The sequence below is a fragment of the Lissotriton helveticus genome, chromosome 4_2 (assembly GCF_964261635.1).
Source record: "Lissotriton helveticus chromosome 4_2, aLisHel1.1, whole genome shotgun sequence".
Taxonomy (NCBI): Eukaryota; Metazoa; Chordata; class Amphibia; order Caudata; family Salamandridae; genus Lissotriton; species Lissotriton helveticus.
In genome coordinates this window covers 118,190,749-118,208,400 of record NC_136064.1, presented here as the reverse complement: position 1 = coordinate 118,208,400, position 17,652 = coordinate 118,190,749, and the positions used below count along the sequence as shown (strand labels likewise).

General features: G+C 42.8%; 1 protein-coding gene across 1 annotated transcript in view; it reads left to right on the top strand.

The window, feature by feature from the left end:
- The first annotated feature begins 510 nt into the window (after positions 1 to 510).
- Positions 511 to 17,652, top strand: part of LOC144752074 (indolethylamine N-methyltransferase-like) — a 79,658-nt gene continuing 62,516 nt past the window's right edge. Inside the window, exon 1 of the mRNA XM_078640023.1 lies at positions 511 to 677. Coding sequence (XP_078496149.1) covers positions 530 to 677 — 148 coding nt within the window. The 5' untranslated portion in view covers positions 511 to 529. The remainder of the gene's footprint in view (positions 678 to 17,652) is intronic.

Genomic DNA, 17,652 nt, shown 5'->3' with positions numbered 1-17,652 from the left:
AGAAACAGATCCAGGGCTTAATTTGTAGGCTTTATTTAATAGAATATTAGCACAGCAGCCAATTGTTCTTCATCACAACATGCTGATAAACAGGTAAAGCTACCTAAAATATCTAAAAGCACCAACCTGACACCCTGCTTATGCAGCAAATAAATAAAAGCCAAATTTTGAAATTAAAACCATCCTCTCTATACATTTTGAAATATAAAATATAATGGAATCCTCTTCTTAAGATGTTACTGTTTCTGTTATGTTGCACAATTTTTTGTTAGAACTGGCATTACAGGTACCATGCTCCAAAGTGTCAACATTAGCTAAAACATGAATACCAATGAACTACTTAATTCAGTGTGAAACTGTCAACAGACACAGGTTGGCATAGATTAAAAAGGATAAATGTGCAAAGAGGTATTCATTATTTGCATATTGAGCTCTCTTTGCTTGCCCTTAGTTTACCTTTTAGGCCATTTTTCTATAAAACAGGTTTGCACGTAGAAGACGTAAAGTCTAATTACACGGATTGCAGAAAATGGCTTTCTTTTCTGAGCTGAAAGAGTTCCACGATCGATATTTGGATCCAGCATTGTTAATGAAGATGTTCTTTACGAAGGACTCCCCGTTTCCTGATGATACGAGTAATCGGATATTTCCTCTTCTTTGCAAAACATTCTCTTCAGGTATGTGGCTTTTTTACCCCATTTGAATCTCACACAGAAAAATGCAGTATTTGTAAAGCACCCACAATTATTGCCAAGGCGCTGGGGGCCACCAGGAAGATGAAGCCCTGAGTCACGTGGTGATGGGCTGACTTCCCGACAGCCCCAGGGATGGAACTGTGAGCCCGCGTGTTCCGTAGTCAGGCACCCCGGCCGCTACGCCACATCTCTGAATCCTGCTGGAACTCATGTACTATGGGGATATAAACATGCAGGCTCTACTATTATATATATATATATATATATATACTATATACTATAAATCTACTGAAAGGTGTGAATTATGAATGGTTTCAAACATATGTTCTTTGGTTTTGCATTGAGCCCGGTAAAACATAGGCAAGGCGTCTTTCTTTGGGTGTGTTAATTGTGTTATAAAATCTGTTCTGTAAAATAAATGTATAATCACTATATTTTTAACATTGATCAAACACTGTCAGCTTGTTTGAGCAGTACATTGTGTGTGGATGAAAGAGGAGACTGATGGATGAGTCAGATCAGTGTTTCCCACTTGGAGCATTTGTTGGAAGCACCTACAGGATTAAAGGTTGTCTCTGATCAGCATGGAGGGACTAGAAACAATCAAACCTTCTAAAGTATGTACACACAGACAAGGTACGGAACAGAAGGGCATGCAAAGCACCATCCAGTGAGTGATGTCTCAGTACACCCTGGGATGATGTCATGAAACAAAGCAACATTCCATGATACCTAATGATGGTTACATTTTTTAGAGGGGAGACGGAAAAAAAGTGCTGTAGAAAAATCACCTGGTGTTTACTCTGCAAAGGTACAAACAGACATTTTTCAGAAAAACATTTTTACACAGTTTTGGCATTTTTATGGGACATAGCCTAGTTTTGCTATTTTTGGTGCAGTTACTGGTAGAAATGGCTATGAAATCAATAATGGGTCCTAAAAAACTATACATTTCTAAAAAGTAGACACAAATTTGAATTAATCATGGGGTAATTTGTGTAGATCCTTCAAGGTTTTTTTTTAAAGAAACTAACAGGAAAAATTGAAAATAAGTTGACAACGGTAAATTCTTCGAAGTATGAGCACTTTTTGAAAGCAATATACTGTTATATCCACTGTACTCCTCAGGATGTGGGGATATATAGGACTTGTAGATTCACCAAGAACCCGATGAACCCAGAGCCAATAACTGAGCAGTGTCATGCAATGGATTTTTATTGTGTACTAGGTATATAGCAATGCATTTGGGGAAAAAAATACCAGTGAAAATCTATTTGAACCACACCTATGTATTTCCGAATTGGTAACAACATATAGGGGCTGATTTATGAGCCCTTTCGTCACTTTTCCGCTGCCGGTGCGTCACTTTTTGTGACGCACCAGCAGGGTAAAAAGTGCGCCATGTTGCGTCATATTTACAAAGTGACGCATCTATGTAGATACATCACTTTGTAGACTCCTGAGCCACATTATACCTGCGCCAGGTATAATGTACGCAGGGTGAGCGTTTTTAAACAAGTAAGCCTCGTAGAAGTCACACAGTGAAATCTATGAGATTTCACTGCGTCACTTCTAGGAAGCAAATGCATCAATATATTACGCCTGCCTCCCATCAGGCGTAAGACTGTCAGTCAGTCAGTCAAAATTAACTTTATTTGGTTTGTCATAACCATAAAGCATGTAAAACACATTTCATTTCATACAAAGGTTAAAAGAGAAACATTTTCCACTCAGTTAAAATATTTACAAATACTGTTAACATTTCTTATCTGGCGCCGGACCTTTAGTCGTTTCCGGCTTTCGTAAGTACGTTTTCTACTATTATCATGAATTTTACCCCCCGACATATTAAAATGTTTGATGTGGCGCCCATCCAACTTGTCACCGCATGTCTGCAAGTGCGAATGTTTAAATCAATGAAGGGTGTTTTTAGCAACTTCCTTCTTTCCGCTTTTACTATTTCGCAGACGCACAGTAGGTGGCTTAAAGTTTCTATATGGTACCCACATAAACGACATGCCTTTTTTTGATGGTTACTTTTCCAGGAGGGGGCCAAGTCCTTCGAGCAATAATCACCAAATCTATATGCCATGAACTTTCTTTTGAGTGACAGTCGGAAATGGGCTGCTAGATAGGGTTGTGGTTTTAAGCTTATATACGAATGTATTATAACCCAAGCATGGCGGCGTTTTGCTAATCTCCTTTTATATTCTACTAAGGATAATGCTTTTGCTCTGTTGTTGCAGACTTTATTGAATGCCGCCATTTCCAACGTGTAAATGTACATGTATTTATATAGCGCAAATCACCGACCCGGTATCTAAGCGCTTGCTTAGGGAACCCGTCCTGGTATTCCCCTGCAGGGTATCCACAAGGTGAAAGCCAGGCATCCCGCTGCAAGGGGCGTAGTGGAGATTAAGCAAGCTATTGCCCAGAGTCGCAGAGTGTGACCCCGTGAGTTGAGTAGGCACCGGAGCGAGAATTATCGAGTCGGTGGAATTTTTTGAGCCCGAGACCCGCTGAGGCGGGGAATCGAACCCTGGTCCACGGCCGATCTCAGTTTCCGGGTCTGCCGCCTCTAACCACTGAGCCACGCTTCTCCACGTGCTTTTCCATACTTCCTCAATATCCAGTTCTTCCAGGGCAATCCGCAAATGATCACCCCACGTGTTTGGATTTCTTTGATCGTGTTGTAGTTTTATTTCTGTCCAACATAAGTTGTCCAAAGTTCCCAATTCCGCTGTTATAAGTTTCCTGCATAATTTTACCAAGGTTGCTTTCCTTTGAAATTCTTGATTCTGGAGTCCAAATTCCAAACGTATCTGTGCCGGCGAGGAACCTTTAAAGAGATTAAATACTGTTTTATAGACCTTGATCTGTAATTTGTTTAAGATGTTAATTTCTTGGCCATGCCACGTTTCCAATCCATAGGACAAGGTTGGGAGCAATTGCGCTGCCATGATTTTTAGGAGGTGCCCATGTGAAGGGCATTCCAATTTCTTGTGCAACTGTTTGTAGGCAAATATTAGTGAATTGGCTTTTGCTGTGATCTCCTTTTTCTGGTCTATCCGAGATAGATTTCTTGCCATTTTGATGCCCAAGTATTTATAAACCCCTATTTCCCCTATTTGTGTGTTCTTTGCATATCATTTGTATTTCCCTTGTCTCGGGCCCGCAAGTCTTATTGTCTTATTGGGGAGAGGAGTTGGCCTAATGGCTAGGGCGCTCGACCTCCGACCTGGGGATCTGGGTTCGAGTCTCGGTAACGGCGCCAAAACCTCCTGTGATTCTAGGCAAATCACTTAATCTACCCGTGCCTAAAATGAAAGTGTTTCCTCATGTAACGTAACTGGAAAAATATGTAAAGCGCTCTGATACCTGATTCGGTTCGGGTCTAGTTCGCGCTATATAAAACTCTGCAAAAAAAAAAAAAGTCTTACCACCTTGGTTTTTGATTTGTTCAATTCCAGACCTTGGATATCCAGGTAGTCTATGAGTTTATTTATGGTCCTTTGCAGCCCTATCGGAGTTTGGCTCAACAACACGATATCATCTGCATATTGCAGAAATTGGATTGACTCGTTTGCCAACTTTGGTGGGTGTCCGTTTACTTGTAACAAGTAATTGTTTAAATCTGCCAAGTATAAATTAAATAAACATGGAGAGAGAACACAACCTTGTTTTAGTCCATTTGTTATGTTTATTTTTGATGATACTCTACTTCCGTCTCCTTGTTTTACAGTAGCCCATGTTTCGCTGTATAACGATTCTAAAGCTTTTATCAGTGGCTGTGGGAGACCCCATGCTTTCAGTTTATTCCACAGGCGGTCACGTGGTACACTGTCAAAAGCAGATTTCAAGTCAATGTAGCAAGCCAGTAATACTCCCTTTTTTCTTTCAGCCTTTTCCGTCAAGATCGTCAATGCCGATAGGTTTGAGATGGTACCCATGCCTTGTCTAAAGCCGGTTTGAAATTTCGAGATGATGTAATTTTCCTCCGTCCATTCTCGTAGATGTTGCAGTATGCATGAGGCGTAGAGTTTAGCCTCCACGTCAATGAAGGCTATCAACCTGTAATTCCCGGGTTCTGTTCTACAGCCGCTCTTGTAAATTGAGTGGAAAAGGTTACCACTCCAGGACTGTGGGATTTTATTGTCACAAAACACTTGATTAAATGTCAGGGTCTCGTTTGAACAGGGCATTTGGTTGACCATTTGGTCCTGCTGCTCCTTCAGCCTTCAATTTTTTTATCAAAAATGTTGTCTTTTTTTCAGTTGTCAATGGTGTTTGCTCATTAGCTTCCCAGCCGGTCATGTCTAATACTTGTTCCCTTTTTATACCGGTTGTCTCAAGGGTAAGTTCTTTTCCTTTGGCTTCTTGTGTACTTAATGCCTCATTCTGTTGTGGTCCGATTCTCGGGTTATACAATTTGTCGATGTATTCCAGCCACGTTGTTTCGTTTATTCCAATGTTGGCCGTCATTCCATATCCCTTCATTAATTTGTTCATTAAGCCCCAAAATTCCCTGCTATTTGGTAATTTACTTGCCCACAGCAGGTCCTCCCATATCTTTTCTTTATATTTCCTTTTTCCACTCTACATTCTTCCTTGTATTCTTTTCTAATTTTTTGAATCTTATTGTTATATATGTGTTTTCCCGTTGTGTTTGCTTTTGCTTTTTGTCTTACCTCCTTTGCAATGTTTCTTTTTTTGTTTCTCAGCTGTGTTGTATACCATGGATCTTTATTAGCCACTTGCAGGCCTTTACCTCCTGGTTTTGTTGGAAATTTATCCAAGAGTAACGTATATAATTTTTCCCAATGTTTTACTAATGAATATACAGATGGCTCCTCAGCATTCTCTATATGTTTTTTTACCGTATCCATTATCTCTTCCATTATTATTCCTCTCCATTTGAGTTTTCGTAAATTATACATTTCAGGCAGTGCAACTAGAGATGCTACACACTCTTTTTGCTTGATGTCTAACGTAGGACTGTTTCCTGAGGAAAGTGGTTGCTTTCCGGTCTTGTTGTAATGCGGAAGTTGTTGATCAGGGGAATGAGGTCTTTGCTGATTATTGTATAATCTATAATTGATTGTTTTTTCCCGCATGAAAAGGTGATACCTGCCGGCTGATCTCCCTTCGTATTTCCATTCAGGAAGACAAGACCTAGTATTTCTAGCTTGTTTACTGTTTTTTGATGTACATTCTTATTGGATTTTCCCCCTGTTAAATTGCAGTTAAAATCCCCTGAGAATATTATCTCGTGATTTTGATGTGTAATTTGTAACGTTTTTATTAGATTTATTAGGTTTGACGGTTTTTCCTTTTTCTTATTCTTATCAGGATGAATGTATATGTTTAGAATTAATAGTTTTTTCCCCACTCCGTTTATAGACTGCTTACATTCCAATTTGATTACTTGAATCCAGTTTTCTCCGGAATCCATTTCCTCTGTTTTCCAGTCATGTTCTGTTGTCGTATATACGGACAAACCCCCTCTTGGGTGTCCATACTTTGCAAATTTTTCCGCCATTATGTGGTATTCTTCGTATCCTGCTATGTATTCAGGTGTCGTATTCCACGTTTCTTGTAGCAGTATTATGTTGAATTTACTTAAGAAAGCAATGGTTTCTTGTTCCTTTTGCATTTCTTTGAAACCATGGACATTCCAGGAACACATCGTACTTTTTTTATCATTTTGCTTGGTGGTCTTCTTATTTTTTTCCCCACTTACTGTATTATTATCATCAGGATCGATGTAAATTCAGGTCGTATGGTATCCAGGACCAGTCTTCATTTCCGTCAGACTGGGTGGTTGTTTGTCTGAGGGTAATGTTGTTTTCGCTTGTCTCCCTACATGTCTCTTGGTTTGTTGGCATACTTCTAGCTCCTTTTGATATTGAGAAAGTCTTTCCATTTGTATTAGGCAGCCGCGTTGCGTCGTCATTTAATAGTGGGTGCGGATATTTTATTAGAGGTGGGTAGGATACTATTATACCCCAAGTTGCAAAGATCTCCCTTGTAGAGAAGATCCGTTCTGTTGTCTCTGCTGATGCCCATGTTGTTCTACTTACTTCCAATTCGTTCTCCATATTTAGTTGAACAAATTCTACCGCCAAGAGTTCCGACGATGGAATTTCCCTTAGTTTGGGAATTTCTCTGAATAGTCTCATTAGGTTGCCCCTGTTTAATGTATCCCTTTTTCCTTTTGTTTGGTATTCCGGCTAGAAGATTAGTTTACCGCCTGTTTCTGTCGGCTCCAATTGAGGTTCATGGTTTTGATTTTTTTCCGCTTTTTTTCCCTATCTTTTCCCAGACCTTAATTTTACTCAGGGGCTCTATCGTGGATTTTTCTTTTGGGCTCAGTTTTGACGTTGGGACTACCTCCTCACTTTGACCTCTTTTGTCCTCCCTGGTTCTGTAACTAGTCGATGTCCTGGCGTTTTCCTTGTATATTTTCCCCACTAATGCATTGCAAGTCCTGCCTTTTTTCACCAAAGTGATTAATAATTGGGTATCAGTACTCGAGGGTCGTTCTATGGGTAGACTGATACTCTTTCCCCATTTTGGCGAGATTTGTTTATCTTCAACGGTTCTTCTTATGATTATTTTCCTTTGGTCCGGGTTTTTTAAGCCATCGTAAGTTTTTTCTTAGGGTACTTTTTCCAATGATCCTAATTCAGTATCCTGTAGTCCCATTGTTACTTTATTCTTTTCCCTTTTAATCATGGTTTCTTTATCTTCCTCTGTATTAATTTAAAAAAAATCTTTTTTCAGTTACTTTCTGTCCTTTCTGTGTTTTGATTTTGGTATTTTCTGGTGACCCCTGGTTACTTTCTTTGGAAATGTAAAGAGGCCCCGGATTATCTGATGTGTTTATTTCTTGAATGGTCAGTTCTGCTTTTTGCGAATCGTGTGCCTGCTTTAACGTACTTTTGTTACTTTTATAAGTGAATATGGCATAATTTAATTTTTTTTCCTGCTTGGTTTTTAGGATAGCGTTCTTCCTAGCTTTCCTTGCTCTTTTACGTTGTCTTTTAGTTTGATTTTCCAATGCACTTGGTGAAGCAGGGGTGTTGTTTTCGCTGTGCATGTTGCTCTTATCATTTATTATATTTGGGTCGCTTATGTTTGGCTCGCTTATAGTTGTGATGTCTGCAGATTCAATGTTTGGCCTCGTATTCCTTTGTTTTACAAACTTTGTGGTTTTACCTTTAGTTTCTTGGCACAATGTTTCTTCTGTTTGTCTTGTTATTTGTGCTGCCTGTAGAATTTCGGTCAGAATTTCCGGTAGAGGAGCCAATTTATCTATTATTTTGCCGCATCCGCAGCTTTGGTCTAATGCTTTGTTACTGCTTTGGTTGTCTTTATTTGTTCCTTTGGTTATTTGATCTGTAATTTTATCCAGCTTTGTATTAATTCCTGCTATGTGAGTTGTGATCAAATTCATTAAATCTACCTGCACGTCTAGTTTATCTGATTGAAAATTTAAAACGGTAATAGCTTGCTATAGACTTCTTAATAGCGAGTCGCTCCAAGTGACCGTCTCTGTGTTTATCGGTTGTGGTAGAAACCCTGATATGGAGTCGAACCCGCTTACTGAAGAAATGGTAATTGGAGACTGTATTTTTTTGTTTCCTTGTGGAGAAACAGTGTGCCCCTTGTTTGTTTTTTTCCAAAGGTTGGGGCTATGTGTATGCTTAATGGGGGTTGAAAATTCTCAACTTTCAACTTCCTTTTCCATTTTTCCGTTTCTTTGTGTTTCTCTTGCCTGTTTGTCCCTGATTCCTCCTTCCTTTGCGTGTTAAATTCTAGTATTTTTATCAGATCGTCTTCCTCAGTGATTGAAAAAGATCTTGACCAGTCTATCTTTTGAGTGATTCCTTGTGGTATAACTTGACCCCTGCATTGACCTACTTTTTCCTCCTTGCTTTTTTCATGCGTTGCTGCAATTGACGCATGATGGGCTGGGGGTATATGTATTTGTGCTGATGTTTTCAGTTGCCATTTTTTTAAAGCTGATTTCTCTTTGACCGGTATTTCTTCATTTCCTTCTGCATCCTTTCCTCTTTTTTGTTGCCACTGTTGTCGTTGTCTTAACTCTGCTTCCTGGCATTTGTCTCCCGATTCTTTTGGTGTTGTTGAATGTATTGGCTTTATGGGACTTTGTAAACTTTGTGCCTCCTCCGTCGTTGCATAGATTGTCGCCATCGGATATTTTAAAAATTGGAATTTATGCTTTGAGTGGTTCCCCCCGAATTTAAACGGTTCTGAAGTTGTGATTTGGATCAAACTCTTTATTTGTAGATTTTGGTCCTCTTTTGTTTTGCTTTTATTTGCAGATTTGTTTGCCGATTTAACTTGGTCTTTTGTGGTCACACTTCTCTTATTTTTGCGAGTCGGGACTTGACGAACTTTTCCTGACGGCATATCTCCTATTCTCTATTCGGGCTGGGGGGTAGAACTGATCGAGGGCGCTTTTACTGGTATACCAAAACGCCACTTCTTCTTTTGAACGTGTTCGTTCTTCGTGCACCCTATACGTTTGGCACTCTCTGGGCTTGTTGTTGCTCTTCTTGACCTTGCCGCTACTTTTAACTTGTGGCTCTTCCCTCAGTTGTCTTGCCTCAGCTATCGCTGCTGCCTCTGCCCCCCTGCCGCTGTGGGGTACTCTTGTCTCCTCTGCCGTTGGCTACACTCTGGGCTTGTTGTTGCTCTTCTTGACCTTGCCGCTACTTTTAACTTGCGGCTCTTCCCTCAGCTGTCTTGCCTCAGCTATCGCTGCTGCCTCTGCCCCCCTGCCGCTGTGGGGTACTCTTGTCTCCTCTGCCGTTGGCTACACTATGGACGGTGGGCCACGGCTCCAGCCGCTCTCGGCTCCGTCGCCGGCTTCAGACTTCCAGCTTCCCAAACAACCCGCTCCTCACTCGAGCCTTTCAAATTGGGAATTTTGACTTCGGCCTTGGTCTTCCGGTCTCGGTCCCACGGTCTCCCGGAAGTCTCAAGGGTGATCTCGGGGGTAATCGGGGAGATCAGCTTCCCTGCTGCTGCAGCTCGCTCCAAACGAACGGGCTCTGTCGGCTCTGTCAGCGTCTATCGGCAATCGTGATCTGCTTCAGTTGCCGCTTACTTCGCACTCCTAATCTCCTGCCTGCTCCTGCACCAGCTCCTGGAAGAGAGCCTTGAACACTGCTCGGTGCTCTTCCGCTACTACTACTCAGGACTGGCGCTACGTTGCTCCCGGTGCTCCGATACTCTCCCCACTGTGCTGCACTGCACAGAGAGACTGCCAAACCGAAAAAACGGTGTATCCCCAAGGCATTGGAGCTTGAAGCTTTTTTCCCAATGCTAGTTCTATCGGTTCTTGGTTTTTTCCTGAAAGTGGGAGCGAGCGAGCCTCCTGCATAAGTCCCTTGCTCTAGCTCAAGCTCCACTTTGCTCGTTTGCAAAGGAGATGTGAGGGGGGGACCATCAAGATCCAGGTCCTGCCTCTCCTGTCTCACACCGACCAGCAATAAGGCCGATGATGCTCTCTCTTCAGGCCTTTTTTCCAATCCAGTCCTCCATCAAGCATCCTCCGTCTGACTGCACTGCACAGCCTCGGAGTTACCGCGCTGGATCCCCAATAACAGTGCTAATAAGTCGTGGGATGTCGTGGGATGGGAGGCTGGAGAAGACCAACAGCCCAAAAACAGATGTTTTGGGAGACCTGTTCAAGGCACACTCTGCCCCCACAGCGCCCGCAGGAATCCCTGGCCCGCCACTCACGATGCCCACTCACGACGCCCTCAGCACAGTTCTGTGACTTCTGTGGCTTCAGGTCCACCACGATGCTCACAGTGCCGCGCCCGCTGCGACCACAAGACTCAGCTATGCATTGCTGTGCTGTGCTGTGCTCGATTGCAAAAAGCCGCGTCTCACCTCCTCCTTCTGATTCCCGCTGTCAATCTCACTGGCAGCAGCTTCAGATCAGCCACAGGTCCGCAGGACTGCAGGAGCTGCCACCTCTCTCTGCCTCGAGACTTTTGCCCCCAGCTCCCGCTGTCTGACACCCCGTGGCAGGTCCGCCGCAAGATCACAAGATCGCAAGATCGTCACAGACCCTCTGCCTTTCTCCTCCTTACGGCTCGGCTCGGCTCGCGGCTTGTGCCTCACTGCTCTCGTTGGTTGTGCACTGCTGCACTCTAGCGGCCCCTCGGTCTCAACAGGAATCACCATGTAGAAAATCCTATCCAAGGCTCCACATTAGGTATGAGCGCAAAATCCGTTCCGCTCGCGGATTTTGCGAATTTTCGGTAAATTCGCGATCCGCGAACTCCCGCGAATTTACCGAAAATTCGCAAATCCGCGAGCGGCGGATCCGGGAGCAAAAGTTGAAGCCTGGCCTGTTGTAACTATTTTACGATGGCGCCGGCAAGCTGCCAGCGCCATCCTAAAATAGTTACTAAGTTAGCTTCAACAGGAAGCTCTAATAGATAAAATAAAGCAGGTGCTCGATTTTATCTATTAGAGCTTCCTGTTGAAGCTAATTTAGTAACTATTTTAGGATGGCGCTGGCAGCTTGGCGGCGCCATCATAAAATAGTTACAACAGGCCAGGCTGGTGTGCTTTCTTTTCCCAAATCTACCGTCGAAAATCAGCTGTGATGCTGGATAGAGGCCTTTGCATCCTTGACTTTCACGAGCGCAATCCCTTTGCTGTTCCTGTGACCAGGAGCTTCTGTCTCTTTATCTACTGCTGTGATCGGTCTCAGACCTTTTACACACACAATAGGCATGTGCACTCGCATGGAAGCCCCGCCCACACACTCGCCGTGTGCACCGTCTTCCCGCCATTGACCCACTATGATGGACAGCTCACCCAAGGGACCCCTGCGCCCTTCGGGGCGATTGCATAGTAACACACACATGGTCGCTGGAACTAGTTTAAGCTCAAATGCAGTGACTCATTCATCAGCCCAAAAACAATCGTGCTCGTCATCGAGGCTGGGCAGGTGTGCCTTCTTCCCAAATCTACCGTCGAAAATCAGCTGTGATGCTGGATAGAGGCCTTTGCATCCTTGACTTTCACGAGCGCAATCCCTTTGCTGTTCCTGTGACCAGGAGGGTCTGTCTCTTCATCTACTGCTCTGATCGGTCTCAGACCTTTTACACACACAAGAGGCATGTGCACTCGCATGGAAGCCCCGCCCACACACTCGTGGTGTGCACCGTCTTCCCGCCATTGACCCACTGTGATGGACAGCTCACCCAAGGGACCCCTGCGCCCTTTGGGGCGATTGCATAGTAACACACACATGGTCGCTGGAACTTGTTGAAGCTCAAATGCAGTGACTCATTCATCAGCCCAAAAACAATCGTGCTCGTCATCGAGGCTGGGCAGGTGTGCCTTCTTCCCAAATCTACCGTCGAAAATCAGCTGTGATGCTGGATAGAGGCCTTTGCATCCTTGAATTTCACGAGCGCAATCCCTTTGCTGTTCCTGTGACCAGGAGCTTCTGTCTCTTTATCTACTGCTCTGTTCGGTCTCAGACCTTTTAAACACACAAGAGGCATGTGCACTCGCATGGAAGCCCCGCCCCAAATCCGCGGATCCGCAAATCCGCAAAATCCGCCGATTTTGCGGATCCACGATCCGCAAATCCGCAAATCCGCAAATCCGCAAATCCGCGGATCGTGGATCCGCAAAATCTGCCCATGCTTACTCCACATAGTGCTAAATCTGTCAGGCGTAAGACTGAAGCAAGCACATTTGAAATGGGAGTTGCCCATGTAAAATGATCCATTGATGAAGTTGTGTCACTTTCGTGACACACTCCTGCATTGCGTCATTTTTGTGCCTACAGATACATCAGAAATACTGACTCCTTGCAACATGATGGGTCACAGAGTAAATGTGACAAATCCATCATGTCGCAAGGAGGCCACAATGAAAAGTGGCGCATCACTTCTTTTACGCAGCGATGCGTGACTTCTCATAAATGAGGCCCATAGAGTTTAGAAACAGTAGCTATTTTCACATCTACAAAATTGTGGGCATCCATACTAGCAAATGAATCATAGGATTTTTTTTTAAAATGATTTCTCTTTTTCACATTGTCTTACATTTGGAAGGCAGAAATGCATTGAAAGTCAATAGGTAGTAACAGTTGCTCTACAATTATGTTACCCTAAGTCTCCCGATAAAATGGTACCTCACTTGTGTGGACACTCCACATTGTACAGTGAAAACAGACCCTTTTTTTGCAAAGTGACTAGCTGTGGAATTTGGCCTAGTATCCGTGACAGGTAATATTACATTTTTACAGTATTATGTTATGTTATGTTATGTTATATGGGTTTATAAAGCGTACTGTTACCCAAGGGTGTCCTGGCACTGAGGATTGTCTACCTGGTACCCTCCACCTCTGAGCCTAGACTGAATCTAAGCTGAAAACAACGAGGTCTTCAGACCTTTCCTTAAAAAAAAGGAATTCCGTAGCAGTCCTTATGTGTAATGGAAGGTAATTCCAGGCATTTGGGCTCTAAGGACAAAGCTCTTTCCACCCCAGTTAGCCTTTTTTACCCTAGGAACGACCACCCGCTTTGCTTCCAATGAGCGCAGCGTTCTCCCGGGGACATACCTTTGATGCGCTTTTTAGGTCTTCAGGGCCAGTCCCCATCAGGGACTTAAAGATCGTACAGAGAGCCTTGAATTGAGCTTGTTGTTTTATTTTGAGCTAGTGAAGGTACTGTAGGCCATTTCTGACCGACACAAACCTCAGAGTGCCCGTAAGCAGCCTGGCTGCCACATTCTGCACCATAAGTAATCTGTTAATATGTTTCTTATTAATAGTCAGATACAAGCTGTTACAGTCGTCCAGACGGGACAGAATGAGGGCTGAGACAACTGCTCTGAAACTTTCTTCCATGAGGAAGAGTTTTATTTTCCTAAGGGTACTCAGAATTAAAAAGCTTGTTGATACCACTCAGCTGACCTGGTCTCCAAATGTTATCCACGATCACCCCCTAGTTCTTAACTTTACACGCAGGTGGTGGGGGGGAGTCCATAGGTTGGGGTTATTCTAAAAAAATCACCTCTGTTTTGCCTGCATTCAACTTGAGGCAGTTAGCAGACATCCAGCCAGTTATTGCTAACATTCAGTCATAGCAGCTGGAGACATTGTACTCTTCTTTGCCTCGCTCCAGGGATAGCACGATGTGTGTCTGCGTAAGAGGTGAAAAGTATCCCAAAAGATCTTATAAGGGCAGCCAGCGGTCTCACATATGTATTGAAATGCGTTGGACTAAGGGAGGACCCCCGTGGGACTCCACAGGGGAGGGAGAACGGTTTTGATCCGTCCCCTCCTAGAGCTATTGTTTGTACTCTGTCGGCCAGGAATGATTTCAGTAGGATCCAGGCCACACCCTGGATCCCAGACTTCAATAGACGACCCATCAACACATCGTGTTGCACCGTATTGAAGGCTGCCGACAGATACAGCATGATCAAAATGTCTGAGCCTTCCTGGTCCACCGCCTCACAAATCTCCTTTGTGGCTTTAACCAACGCTGACTCTGTGCTATGTCCCGAGCAGAACCCATACTGAGAAGGGTGCAACGTTAATTAGTGGTAGAATTGAGGTTGTTTTCCATGCTATAGGGTGGTGACCTGCCCCCATTATGAGGTTTAGTAAGGAGGTTAGGGTGTTAGAAATGACTTACGAGTAGATTTTAATTACCACAGCCTGACAATGGTTGATAGCGGAACCAGATCTTCAACCCATAACAGATTGGTAACCTCCTTGATCACCAATGGGGTGATACTGTTAAACATGGAAGAGTTGTTGCTTACCATTATCACGGTTGCCAGATCACTGGCCTCACCCTGTTGATTGCTGAAGGAGGAGAAAATCACCTCAACTTTGTTCAGAAAAATAGAGGCCAGGGCATCACAGAATTCTGGACTGCAATGAGTAATAGGTTTAAGGAGTGAAATCTAACCCCTTTTTTGCAAAGTGCCTAGCTGTAGATTTTGAACACTAGCTCTACCGGCACCTAGGGAAACCTAGCAAACCTATACATTTTTTTTAAAACTGGACACCCAGGGGAATCCAGGATGGGATGATTTCTGTGGCTCTCACCAGTTTCTGTTACCCAGAATCCCTTCCAAATCTCAAACATTGTAAAAAAAATCATATTGTCCACACATTTCTGTGGATTGATTTTTATGGGGTGTTAAGGGACCCTTGCATAGGGAGGTGCCGGCACAAGTCCGATATTTTCATGTTGAGGGAGGTCTTTGGAAGCTTTGATTTATCAGGATTAATTTAGATAGTTTTAGGACATTTCCAAGTGAGGTATTGTTTAATTCTCTGCCAGGAGAGAGTTAAACTATGCCGCTGAACCTTGCTTGGAGGATACTTCAAGAATGAGTTGGGTATCATCAGCATAAATAATGAAGCAGATGACACATGTAGCTGTTAAAAAGTGAGGGCAAGGTAACAGAGGACCTGATTTACAGTTTGTGTACTCCATCATCTGTCGTCCTGATTCAGTATTTATAGTCCACATTTAAAGATGTCCACCATCCAAGCAGACACCTCTAGTCAGAACCACAATCATGGCAGCTCCTGTCAATGAGTTAAAGAATTGATGGCCAGCACCATCAACATTTTTATTTGTATTGTTCTTACTTAAATAAATTCCCAAAGTAAGATTTATTTTTGAATCAACAAAAAAGTATGCCCCCCACAGGAGTTATACAAATGTGTTAACGTTCTTTTCCCCAAAAGATATTTTGATGGTGGTAAGTGAGAGGGAGAATTTGCCAGTTTAAGTTGGGGATGCAGTTGAATGCTCAAACCTCAAACTCAGCTGAGCCGTTAGATGCACATGTCAATGACAGGGACTGAATAGTCTCTTTGACCGGCATACTTTAGGGCCACCTGGCTCTAATTCAGGTGTGCAGTCCTTCAGTTTGGCAGAAAGGGTACTCTGTTGCTGTTATGATGGAGTACCATCTCCACCAAACTCTGAGCCCTAGAACAAGTGCTGTGAGGAACAAAGAACCCAACACCCATAGGAGTAGGAAAAAGGAGGTGTGAATACACTTTGTTGATCAGTAGGAGTGTGATCTATGGAGTCCTAAGAAACCAAGACATCCAGGAGCACAAGTACCCTGAACCTCTGACATCCATCATCCTTAAAACAGACATCACAATGAGGTCAGTAGAAATAACACTTTTCTGATCATAATAATGAATTTGCAAAAAAAATATTCTTTCAAGCATTTTGATACAGGAAGGCAGCAGAGAGATGGGGTTAATCTTGCTTAGAAAAGATGGATACAATGAAGGCTTTTTTTTTATTTCCAACATGACAGAATGCAATAGGTAGAGAGAAATTGGGAACAAATAACACCAAGCTTCACATTAATAAACTGAGCCAAGGGCTGAAAATTTTTGTTAGGACACATGCCTAAAGGATCACCCGAAGAATGCCTTGCTTTATCCGACTAATAAAATTACACTACAAGAAGGCACAGAATTTGTCCAATGTGGGAATGCCCCATTCTAAAATTGTTGTAAAATTGTTTGGACAAATATTAGTTTAAACTTTTATATTCACTTTTATTGTAATAAGTTTTCAGTTGTAAAGAGATACAATTGTTCTACAAAAAAAGGTGAGGGTGGCATATCTAAAGTGCCTGTAGCGGATCCTGAAGCAATTTAGATAGATTTGAGGCAGGTAACATGTTGTTTTAAAAGGATTGTTTTTGGCTACCTCAATGTTATTTTCTGATGAAACCGTAAATTTCATTTCTGCCTGTGGATTAACGGTCTTCACCAGAGTCTGCTCTACAAAACTGTATCCTCCTCCCTGTAGTCCTGGCTATAAACTGCAGATTCATTTTATTACAGTTGTATTTTTTCCCTTTACCTGTGGATGTGCCTCCAATCTTTTAATATTAGTGATATTAACTTTCATAGCAGCAAGTGTGACAGCAATGTAGCTGTTATCCAATCTTATGCAGATTGTCCGACCCATCATCGTAGGATCAAACCTTAGCACACACCATTGTTCAATTGAGTACGTCACCTGTAAACAATGCCAATTAACCTTTTTGAAAACCACTCCTTCTCTAGCCACTTTGAAATAAAATCAGCAAAAATAATTCTCTCAGACCACATGTGATAGAGCCGTCACCACAGAACTAGCATAGCAGGATTGGTGAATCAATAGGGAAACTATGTTCTGATGATCATAAGTATGAAGAATGGAAATATGGAGGGTTGTGACACATGATTATTCTGTACTTTACATCACACATTCACTCAGCAAGAATATCTTTCCAAAACATCAGTACATTCCTACAGGTACTAGGTGTTAAGTGCAATATGCTTTATGCAGTCAAACTGAGTACCAAGATGTCAGGCAATTCACACATTTTCGGCACAGCTGAGGATGCCAAAGGCTTCATCAAACCAAATCTTCCTTCTCTACCAGGTTCAATGAAACAGTACAACAAACACAAGGCGCGAGAAAATGAGTGTGTGATTATCTGCTGTTCACACCAATAGTCAAAAAACTGAGCTAAACAAGGGTCATTTTGAGGGCAGGAACAGCACAGGTGGATGGATGAACTTCTAGCTGGTCTTGTCTTAAATCTACATAGTAACATCTAGGTATAACGGGTTCCATGCAACTGGGGTAATATACTGGCCCTACTATAACGGAATCAGAAGAGTGTTCTACTTTGGCTGATTTGCTAACAGAGTAATTAAAGGGTGTGACAGCATAGTGTCAAGCATAAAGCTGCAAATGTTTCAAACATATTTTATCCAGAAGAGAATGGCCAAAATGATTTCCAAGGATCCTGACTAGGACAGAAACTGGAAGGGAAGCATGATTTTAGTTACAACCCATAGGAAAAAAGGAAAGAAAGGACTGTTCCCCACCACTGAACATGA